This window comes from Dermacentor variabilis, chromosome 1 (assembly GCF_050947875.1).
Source record: "Dermacentor variabilis isolate Ectoservices chromosome 1, ASM5094787v1, whole genome shotgun sequence".
NCBI lineage: Eukaryota > Metazoa > Arthropoda > Arachnida > Ixodida > Ixodidae > Dermacentor > Dermacentor variabilis.
Window position 1 is genome coordinate 156,278,238 of NC_134568.1, and position 11,510 is coordinate 156,289,747.

An 11,510-nucleotide genomic window follows, 5' to 3' on the forward strand; every position below is an offset into this window, starting at 1 on the left:
CTGTGCGCGAGATGCTCCCGCGGTGCCGCACGTGACACCTGTGCGCGCGGCGAAAAGAACGCGCAGGTGAGCGCGCCGCTGACCGCTCTCTCGACTTGCCGCCGGCGCGCGCGATTTCGCCGGTCGTCCTTTCAGCGAGGCTCCCGACCCCACCTCGTCCACCCGTTCACTTTTCTCTTGTCCGAAGCCAGCTTGGCCCCGAGCACCCCCTCCTTTCTAAGCAGGGAAGATTGCGTTGAGAAGTTGACGCTCCCCTCTTCACAGTCACGCATTCAACAGCTCACCTGTGTGAGCCCTACTGAGCTGAAACGAGGTTCTTTCACACGGTAGCTATACTAGGGACTACAGCCGCGAGCGCATTGGTGGTCGCCACTAAAGTGGGTACTGTAACCTGCCCCCCTCTTTCATCCCCTCCTCCCCATACGTGGCCCTCTCTGTGGTCTGTGATGAATTTTTTTAAAAGTTGTTTGACCCTGCAATCACCAAGGCTGAGAATGACGAATGGAATTCTCAGAAAGTGTTTCAGAGAACGCCTTGCCAGGTTCGGAACCAAATAAAACTATTTGCGCAGACAACCTGCACTCGTGGCGCCATGGCGACGACGTTCCAGAATCGACGTTTTTGGAGACGCTGCGAAACACGATGCTGAAAGAGGCGCGTGCGGACGCGCGTGGTTACCAGCGCAGAAGGCAACGACCCTGAGTGTTTCGCCCGGAGCATCGTCGCCCAGAGAGGGACTCAGCGTTGGTATTTGAGGCATCGTAACCCTGCTCTCCTCTCATGTCGTCCTGGTGCATTTTCTTTTTTTTTTCTGACGTCACACGCATTTTGTTGTCTGTCCCTGACTCCATAACTTCTTGGCGAGTGTGTGCTATAAGACATGCAAAAATTCCGAAAAGGAAGGAAAGAGCAGACAGAAAGGCGCTACACCCCCGACCCTCTTACAGCTGTTTATTCCGAAGCAAATAATGCATTAAGTAACCCGTGTCTGTTTTCGAAAGCACCTTTGTGTTCCGCGGTTGATTCCGATGCTTGTAAACGCGAGTGTTCGCCTCGAACGCTGTAGGCACATGGGGGAGCTGTTTCATCGGCGAATTCCTTTAAGAACGTTTGATACAGATGGATCTTCTATTGCGTTTTTCGGACATGAGGTAACCGCATATGCGAATTGCGAATTTCCGCTTTACATGAAGATAACGCGGTAGCTGCCTTCAGCGGAAGACACTTATTGTTTGGCGTAGACTTATTTCGATTGTTTTGGTTCCAAAAAAGAAACCACATTAGGAATCGTTCCCGCAGGGCTTAACCCACTGTTCTGTCAAAATATTGCCGCTTCGTATTCGAACTATCCGCGCTGTCTCTTCTCCGTTCAACCGATTTCACAGGGAAGCTGAGTACTCCATGCACTCAAAAATCGCATGCACGAAGAAATCGACGGCTGATTTACCGCATCTGGGTCGGCGCATGCGCAGAATCGCAAGTGAAATAAATAGCACTAAGTCTCTACATTCTCTACATGTTTCCCGAAGCACGGTCTCCGAGTCATCAGAACGTGAACTTCGAGAGGGATGTGCTATCACTGCCACTCCGCTTCCTGCAATTCCTTTTTGCGTAACGCATATCAACGCGTGACTGGGTGCTGAAGAACCCCCGAATTGTATGTCCTAAAGTCCTATGCTGTCGCCGAAGAGCCTGACGAACATGGCACGCTGCATTTATGCATGCAGCTGGTACGGCCCGCACATCTTTCGCCTCCGCTCGGACGCCACGGTCCCCCCCCCCCCCTCAGCTCCCTGGTGGCAAAGCTTTAGACGTGGGAGGCAGGGAAGCAACAGCAGGTGGTTGCTCCTACGATCAGAGTTCGGGGAAGAGCTCCGGCTTCGGGGAACCGCGGGGCCCGGCGCATCCGCACGTGCACCCCGCCAGCGCAGACTCGTTCCTCTCCTCCACCAGCGCTTGGCCCCTTCCGGCCTGATCGATGCTGTCCCTCCTGGCCGCACTGCCCACGGGATGACGCCGTTGCTTTTGAATTCCATCTACCGGGTGTTTCAACGAGGACTCTCAAGAAGTTCTTTAAAAACAAAGCGCGGTATCGATATTAACATGTCTTTCGGCGGCGAGGCATTCGCGCCGGCGAAAGAAATTTCTGCTGCCCTCCATAAATCCTCAAAAATATCCACCAACTTCCTTGTTAATGATTCCAGCGCCCACGCTGCCACTGTGAGGTCGCTGGTGAGAGTTCACGACAAGTCCACTTCTTGGAGATTATTATCGGAAGAAACAATAAATGTAAAACCGATTCGCATGACCCCTACTCTCGTGTTGGCTCACGAACAACTTGGATTAGGTTGTGTGCCCCATGATATTAGAAACAATGTTAACGCGACTGTTATAACTTTCAAGGGACTGTTGTCCGTCCGAATCAACACCGGGTAGGTTGAAATCACCAATGATTAAGATATTGGATTTCAAGTATTGCGTCATATAAGATTCTCATTTCCTCAAGTATTCCGGAGCTATATACGTATGCATCACGGGGTCTGTATACCGCGTACAAGACAAACAGATGACTCCAGCATAAGAGCTCGATACACAAGCCCTCAATACTCCTTATCTCAATCGTATTCTGAAGATCATTCATCAGTTTCATGTTGTTGGTGACCAAAGCTTTAATTTCTGGTAATTCTTTATTGATAGACACTAAAACTGTTGACAGTTATTAGGCGATTTTTGCAAAATTCCTAACGTCCATCAATGTGAATAATGAGTCGAGACAAAATAATATACCACTCTACTGCTATTGCACTGTAGTTAAGAATCAGTCAAAAGTGTTCGCTGGAACACCTGGTATGTGGTTGCCAAACTAATGGCCATATTTTACGGTCGACAGTGCGTGGCTGCGAATCCGCAAGAGCGACTTGGTCAGTCAAGTAATTAATGCTTACGAAACTTGACCGCACATCTCGTTCACTGCCCTCAAGCGAACTCGGTAATGCAGGAAAGAAAAGAAGAGAAGAACCATGCCAGGAAGTTCGTCTAATCGGTTCTACCGCGCGCCGTCTAAACGGCCTTTCCCTCCCTATTGCTTTCCTTCGTTCTCAGCTCTCTGCAGGAGGTTTGAGCCTGGTGATCGAGCACCTGTTGCAGTGTCACTGGGTTATATTAACACACGCCCAGCAAACCAGGGTCACCCGGAATGCAAGAAGAAGACGTGACGTTTCCTTGCGGATTATAACGAACCCTTGTGGCATGGTTCCTTATATGTTCATGCATGGTTAGCTTTCTTGGATCCGCCGGACACTGCGAGACAAGCAAGTTTGGTTCTGGTCATGCTTGAAAGCGCCTTGGCCGAATCGAAAAACGCCGTAAACCTAATCGATATGCGCACCGTATAGGCCAGTAATGGGCCCGCGTGTAACTCTGGAACGGGTTGGAAGAAGAGAAAGCGATAATTGGGCCCATCGGCGAATTCTTTAATGGTTGAACTACATTTGAGCGCGCAGTTCATGACCGCGGAGACATGTGCGTTAAAGCTATATACCGACGAAAGCATAGCCACGTTACATTGTATCCCGACATCAGAGAGAGAGAGAGTATCTCTTGCGGGCGAAATCGACCCAAGAGATAGTGTCACATACTGATAGGTACAATAACATACAAAAGCAGGAAATACTCAACGCTGTTTTCAGTGGTCAGTTCCTAAATAACCTATCGGAGTTGATAATGCGAGACCACCTAATGTATGCAGCTGATTGCTAGAGCCTTGACGTAAGTTTCTAGCAAACAATAAGCACGTCATCAATCTTGTCACCACCCTAATAATCGTTCTCTTGCCATTTTACTCAACTTTCCCCTATAACGAGTAAAATCTCTCTCTCTCTCTCTCTTTAACAAGATTAGCCATAAATGTGCCATTTCCGCGCCCGCTCGCGGGGTGGTATGTCATAGTAATGCCGGGGGTTGAGTCGGTGTCTAACAAATTCAACTGCGGCTTATTAACTTGTAAAAAGCAAGCGGCAGCAGCGTCTCTGGGAGGAACAAGGCACCCAGCGACAATGCCTTGCAAATTTATATAAGTGAGGAAGGTCTCGCGCGGGAAGCCTTCCTTCATGGATCACGAGAATCTTGCGGTCACGACTCGGAAGGCGGTTCTCCGCGCCGAGGAGGACAGCTTACGGAGCCCATTTGCCGCCCAATAGTGTAACCGCTGAGTAAGTGCCTCTGCGCAATTGAATTCCTCGGTGCGGCGGCCGCTCAATCACTGCCTCCAAGACGGCCGCGCCGCTCGGTTCCACGGCGCCTTGCTCTGCAGCCTGCATGACTGGCATCTCCCGCCGGGGCGGCGTGCGCCTCCCCCCAAAGTCGGCCGGGGGCCTGTCGCGGCTTCCCGGGCCGCTACGGCCGGTTGTTGGCCCAGGGGGCAGCGCGGTGTCCGGTTCACGTGGATGGCCGGTGGCGGAGGGCAAGGACGCCAAGGCCGGCGGCCCCCCGTGCGGCTCGACCGCCGACGGATCGAGGGCCTTGCCGGTCGGCCCGGCGTAGCCCTCCCCTCCAGGCGTTCAGGTGCGCGCGACGGCTTCTCCCGGCACTAAAGCCTTACGGCGAACGCCTTTCATGCCACAGGTGCGCGTCCCGCTTGCTCGCCGGGTGCACTACCGTTTCGCTGCATTAATTGCTTCCCAAGCTTCACCGTACAGTTACAGAGAACCTCTTGGGCTAGAGCTTCGAACCGAACACGAAGCGCCACTTACCGACATTAGCGGCGAAAATTGTATGTTGACAACCGGGCACCGTGAATGGCACCGCTAGAATAAAGCCTAACGCAGGGTAAAGAGAAAACAAATATACATATATACGTAATATTATCTGTCCTTGCCTATACTTGCGTCGGAACAGCTCCGCAAGCGTAGTTTCAAAGAATTCCAAGTTGCGCGGTTTCTGCTAGCGATGACAAGTGAGCAGGGCTGCCCCGCAAGCGTATTTCTAACAGTACCATCACTTATACCCCAGTCACACGAAGCGAAGCCCTTTAGATCGCAATCGAGCCCCGATCGGGATCAAAATTCTCGATCGCAATTGGCTCCTCTGCGCAAGCTGCGGAACAGAGCCAATCGCGATGGAGGAATTCGATCCTGATCGGGCTTGATCGTGACGGAAAGTGCCCCGTGTGACTGGGGTATGATTACTCGGAAGGAGTTGAGGCAACCAATTCGTGCTAACGTGCGAAGTCCATATACACAAGCGAAATATATGTATGCTTAGCCCGCCGTTTTACCGTTGATATTTACTTTGTTCAGGTCATTCGAGGCAAACACCTCTTGCGCGTTTTTTTCTTTTTGTCCAACAATGAACAGTGCTTCACGAGTATTCTTTTGTGGTGACAAAATGGCCGAAATACCACGTGACCACGACTGAATATGACGATAAGTCCTGCCTCAAGCCCGGAACCGCACTCTACGTGACGTACATTGAATTGGTAGCATGAAATACCATCTAATTATTTGTTGAGCGCTCGAGGAATTTAAATCCCCCACACTATTTAAGGAGACGGCAGATACAACTTAAACAAAAGTGAGATAAAGGAAGTCTTCGTTGCAGTATACTCCTTTAAGCTAAAAATTACTGCGGCAGCGCGAATTTTTCACTTAAGAACAAGGAAGCGCACATAGGCGATACCAAACGCCACCAGTCCTTCGGCGAGTCCAGCCATGGACTCGCGCGTTGACGGGAGTCGCACAGCCGTCCGCTACGCGATGCCGGCACCAGACTTTGTCCGAGCTCATCCCTGTCTTAGCGGAATGCGCCGAAGCTCAAGCGCTCACGGACATGGCGGCGTTCCTGCGCGGGCCAGCGTTAGCAGGAAGCCGTCACGTACAGACTAGAGCGGGTTTGCTGGTTACAGCGTCGATGGAAAGCTCCGCGAGGTTGCGAACCAGCGGCGGCGAGCGGGCTGTCGTGCAAGCACTGAACCGACGCAGGCTTCGAAGACCGCGCCTCCGGGCTATAAATAGGGCTCGAGTGCGCACGCCTCGAGGAGCTCAGGCGTGCGCGCAACTGCCGCTTTCTCTGATCGCCTCTGCACCTTCACCTGGCTCGGGAGAGAACGGCTGCCGCCTCCCGATTGAACGCTGCCTTGGCAGTGGAGAAGCGGGGGACGTGCTGCCGGAGTCAATACATCCGCATGCACTGGTCTCCAGCTGTACCGCAACGGCGCTCAGCACAGTGAGTCGCACGTTCAATGTCAACATTGCACAAAGTGCCTCCCGTCGGCGCAAAGTTCGACGGGCTCCTATAGGTATAAAACGAGATGTCAGAATCGCTATGCCCAAGCTGAGGTTCTGCTTTGTGAAACCCTGTAATTAGCGCTCGGTTATGCCTGCGAAAAATAAAACCTATCTGTTAGCTTCTGCTCGACTGGTCCTTTGCGCGCTTTCTGCCGCGCAACTCATCTGTTTCCCACAACAGGGGTCTTGTCATTCCTCAGGACAGCGCTTGCGCCGCATCTTGTGTCTTACAAAATTATGGGCTTTTAGGCGCCAACACTACGATTTGATATGAGGCACGTCGTAGTGGGGGGACTCCGGAAATTCGGGCGGCCGGGGGTTCTTCAACGTGCACCTAAATTTAAATATACGGGTGTTTTGGCATGTCGGTCCCATCGAAATGCAGCCGCCGTGGCCGGGATTCTCTTGTGTCTGAATGAGGCAGTAATATTTTGGGGGAAATTATACCGTTGACCTGCGGTCAGTGAATATGTAAGCTGACCCGCACTCTGCTGTTTGATGATAGTGTTCGTCCTTTCTTCCTTTTTTTTTATTTCTTTCCTTTACCACTTTCGATTTTTTACACTGCTTTTCCCGGGTTTATCCGTCAACCTCAAGATGCGGCAAAGGAAACAGTCGCAAGCATCATCGTCTAGTGGGGATCGTCGAGAAAATCATCGACGTCTTTTAACGCCAAAAACGATGGAGGACCTTAGATTTAGTATATCAAAGCAGGCGCCCAATCACGGAATGAAGCTATCTATACAAAGTTAAAATTTTACTTACGACGCGTGCCCATCGGGTTTACATACATAATCACACGTTCGCGATATAAAGCAGCGAAAACTGTCTATCGTGCCTTTACACTTTTTTTAATGCAGTGTCATCAGCGAACCATACATGACGCAGTGTTCCGTGCAGGCTTGCTGCTTCGTTGAACAAGTAGCGCTACATGTCTGAACGTGCACGACATTGGCTGTAGCTTTCCCTTTCATTTTTTGTATTTCTTCAATCGCGCTTATTGTTTTGTTTGTGCGAAGGTGAGAAAAACAAGTTTCTGTAGAAACTTCGTGATGCAAAAGATTTAAAATTGTCTGCTTTCCTTTATATTCTGCCTATAGGAAGTGTTTGTTCCAGAAGTAGAACGAGCAAAATATTTCAGACAATGCGGCCTGGTCCGCATTCGTGTTCACTGGTAGCACAAATATGAGTGGAAAACAAATCCCTGTCATCTAGCTAGGACATAACAAGAGTATTCTTTTGTCCTCACTGAGCAGCTTGCTTTTGTTTGTAAATCTAAATCGGGTCATTTTTAGCGGATTCAATAAAATGCATCATTATCAGCCCATTCAACTTAACTACAGTATGAAGTCTCCTCCCAAAGATCTGACAGTGCCTCAGCCGAGTACATTTTCTAGTCTCATGGCTTGATATAATCCCCTTACCACTCCCGAGTTTCTTTCTTTTGGCGCCCGTTCTAGTAACATTTATTTTATTTTCCTACTTCATAGAGACGTCCGAGTGCCGTAATCATGGCCTGTTAATGCGATAGAATCAACCATAATACCGAGAGTCGTAGTATTAGGGTTGATTCGCACGCGTGAAAGTGATCGTACAGACGCGTTCGGCCGTTATACGAGCGCTGTAACTTCGCTCTTCGCTTCACACAAAATTTAGAAAATGCACAGGTAGCAGCCCAAGATAGCGGCCCCCGTGAACCGAAAACAGTGTCGTCTATATAAACCACCGGTTATTTCTTTCACGCCTGCCAAGTGCGCCTCGCGGGCGCTAGTTAGAATCGGTTGGCGCAGGTCAGGGGTAATTGGAGATCGCAGGGAGAGGCATTCGTCCTGCAGTGCACATAAAACAGGCTGCTGCTCCTGATCATGATGATGTGCGCCTCGGACCCATTTTTACTCTTCAAATGCACTTTCTATGATTCGGATTCCTAGTCCGCTTGACCTCGTAAAAGTATTTCTTCGCTGTATTAAGAGGCTGACTACCAATCGCGAACTCTTGTTCCCACGCCAGGCCATTTCAGGTTATCTTTCTGCACAAAGAACCTTCACAGATATTCCAAGGTAACGACTACATACAGGACTATAATTAAAAACAAAAAGATGCACGATACATGCAAAATAAAGTTCAAACTTTTGCGTTGAACACCGAATCCTACGCCGGTAATATGCACAACGTGGAACTATTCGACGCACAGACTAATAATAAGCCATCCACTTATTAGTAGCCTGCACGTGAAACCTTTTACGTGCACTCATGAAGCTGCGACAATGGTCGAGCATATTATCCTCGGGCAAGCAGCGTAGAATCTGCTGCAAGCACGAGGACGTTCTGGGAGGTAGAACACAACGCACGTGTTGTCATACTTTGAACACAGCTTTACACAGTCATTATACGCATAAATATACGCACTTGACTCCGATGCGTAAACTGAAAGCGAAGAAAGTCGGTGTATACCTTCGAGGCGGCCGCGGTGCTCCTGCGCCTGGCCTTGCCCTCGGCCTGGATGGTACGCGTGCACAGGTCGATGCACTCGGCGAACGAGGGGGCCCGCTGGTCGTAGCTGTAGTCTTTCTCGTTGAGCCGAGCCAGGGCCACGATGTAGGCGGCTGCGATCCGCAGGATGGCCAGCTTGGAAAGCTTCTGGTTGTCCGCGTACGCCGGCACGGCGCGCCGCAACGCTTCGAACGCCGCGCTGATTGTGTGGACGCGCGAGCGCTCCCGGGCGTTCGCCTCGATGCGCCGTTGCCTGGTCATGCCCTTGTAGTTGCGCTGCGCCACGCGACTGCCGCCACTAGTACTGTCCAGGCACGGAGACGTCCTGCTAGTCCTCGGAATTAGTTCCACGTCACTCGCGTCGAATGTCTCGCGTGCCGTCGACGTGCTGGCACTAGGGAAGGACGTTGACGCGTTATCGTACACGGAGAGCGCTATCCGCTTGTCTCGAAGGCAGGAGGTGTCCCGCAAGTTGCCAGCCAAGGCGCCATCGTCTGCGGCGCGTCTCTTGCACGGTGGAGTCCAAGAGCCGGGCCGAGCGGGCAGAGCCGGCGCGCGGTGTGCCGACTCCTCGGACAGCGTCATGTGTCCGCCAAACAGCACGACGCCGGTCTCGCGGGATTCGAACACCGACGAGTGGGTCGCCGTCGACCGCAAGTCGAGGAGGCACTCGTCATCGCCCTCGGTGCCGCCGGCAGTGTTGGACGTGGCCGATGTGGCCGGCGAGTTGGACGTCGTGGTCAGGTCGAGGCCCTCGTCCGGCGCAGCCCGCCGCACCTCGCGGATGACAGAGCCGCGGCCGGCGGCGGCCGATGGAATCGTCGGCACGCGCTCCTCAGCCGAGTCGTCCTCGGTTGTGTCCGCATCACGGCAGGGGCGGGGCCGGCCGCCCAGCAGCCGCCGGCGCCGGGGCTCGCTCGACTTGCGCTTGTTGCGTCGCTTGTGCAGCTCCACGCCGCTGTCGTCGCTCGACGCAGCGCTCATGGCTGCACGCACGCGCCACGGCCGGCCGAGCAAGCAGGAGCTGTCACGCACGCGATGCGGCCGGTTCTGGTGTGTGCGTGCGTGCTCACCGGCCGCGCGCACTAGACTGCCGCAACGCCCGCAACCGGCGGGGTTCCCCGCTCTCCCGCTACCGCCCGCGACGGGCCGGAGGAGGATGCGCAGAAGGTTGCCTAGGCGACAGCGGCCACAGCTGCCAGAGAGCGCAAACACAGCTGGCCGCCCGGCTCACCCTCTCTTTTCATCCCGGAGGGAGGAGCGGCGATGGCGCGCGGCAAGTGCGGCGCGCGCCCCTTCCTCGCAAGGGGGCGACCCTGCTGCTCACGCGGCTCATTACGTAACGCTTTGTTCGGCTGCTGAACGAGAAAGCCGATGGCTCATTCAGAATGCGGAAGCGGGCCGGACGCCACGCTTCTCTATGGCTGAGGTGAACTGCCCAAGCTAGCGCTGATACATCTCTGGAGAAAACCAGAGGACTTCGCGATGCTGGCGGTGGACGCTTCAATGTACTCCTATTGCTGGCCAATGCGCCTTGTCATCAATGCATATCAGAGAGAGAGAGAGAGAGAGAGAGAGAGAGAAAGCTAGGGAGGTCAACCAGATTCAGCCCTGTAGGCTACCTTGATGTGGGAAGCGGGAAAGGGGATTGAAAGAGGAAAGAGGAGAAGGAAGAAAGGAGATCCCAGTCTCCATTGTTACGCACACAAGCGTGCATCAGTGAGTCAGTCCCAGACGGTCATAAGCCCTTTTACATGAATGCGACAGTGGCGCATCGCATTTCCAAGCGCATTTGGGAAAGGCGATGCGACGCCGTTTACATTTAGCGCATTAACTCTCGCGAGAACGTAGCGCCACATGGTGTCGTATAAGGGAAGTGCAGCCGACTTCCGGTGTAACTGGTTTCCGGTAGTGGGCCGAATGCATGTTGGTGGTTGAGTGCCGACTGTACCGACTACCGAGAGCCTGACGATTGTGCAAAATGCTTGGGAATGCAGCGCTCCGTCTCCACCTTATGCTACTTCTGTCGGCATGGACTAACGTTGCTGTCTCGCAGCTTCACCAGCGTGGCAGTCCCGCAGCTAATTCCTGCTCATAATTCCTAATGCGACGATCTTTCGTTTACATGCTCCGGGAGCGTCGACTCGCTCCCGTAAATCTACCCTCGCCTGGTACATTAATGCGATGCGCCTTCCTAGCGCATTACCGCTGTTTATATGAATGCGATGCGCTAGAAATGCGATGCGATGCGATGCGATGCGACACTGTCGCATTCGTGTAAACGCGGCTATAATACAGGCTGTTTGCATTTGAAGAAACGCACCAGCGCCTTTGTAACCTTGCGCACAGCAGACGCACGAGGCCACGGGCCCAAGATCTACTTCTCTCTGAAAAGACGGTCGTCTAAGTGCCCCAAAGATACGAAGGACACTCCTCTCGTCTTCGTATGTATAGAGCAGTCACACAGGATATGTTTGGTCGTTTCTTTGGCACTACATCTGCTGCAATCGGGACTGTCCGCCATCTCAATTAGAACTGAGTATGTGTTTGCGAAAGAAAGACCTACTCGCAAGCGGTACAATAGCGTTTCTTCCCGTCGGTTATAACCAGGTAAAAGTTGCAATGTCATATGCAGGTCCATGGCATATAGGCGCCGGTTGGTGAAATCTCCGATGTGTTTAATTTTCTTACAGTAATTATATGAGCAAGACCGCTGAGGTGCCGCGCTGCATC

At 52.6% G+C, this 11,510-nt stretch overlaps 1 protein-coding gene across 1 annotated transcript in view; it reads right to left on the minus strand.

The window, feature by feature from the left end:
* The window catches only part of net (atonal bHLH transcription factor 8-like protein net), a 29,503-nt gene extending 19,510 nt beyond the window's left edge, over positions 1-9,993 (minus strand). Inside the window, exon 1 of the mRNA XM_075698080.1 lies at positions 8,739-9,993. Within this exon, the coding sequence (XP_075554195.1) occupies positions 8,739-9,761 (1,023 nt within the window). The 5' untranslated portion in view covers positions 9,762-9,993. The remainder of the gene's footprint in view (positions 1-8,738) is intronic.
* Between the last annotated feature and the right edge of the window lie 1,517 nt (positions 9,994-11,510).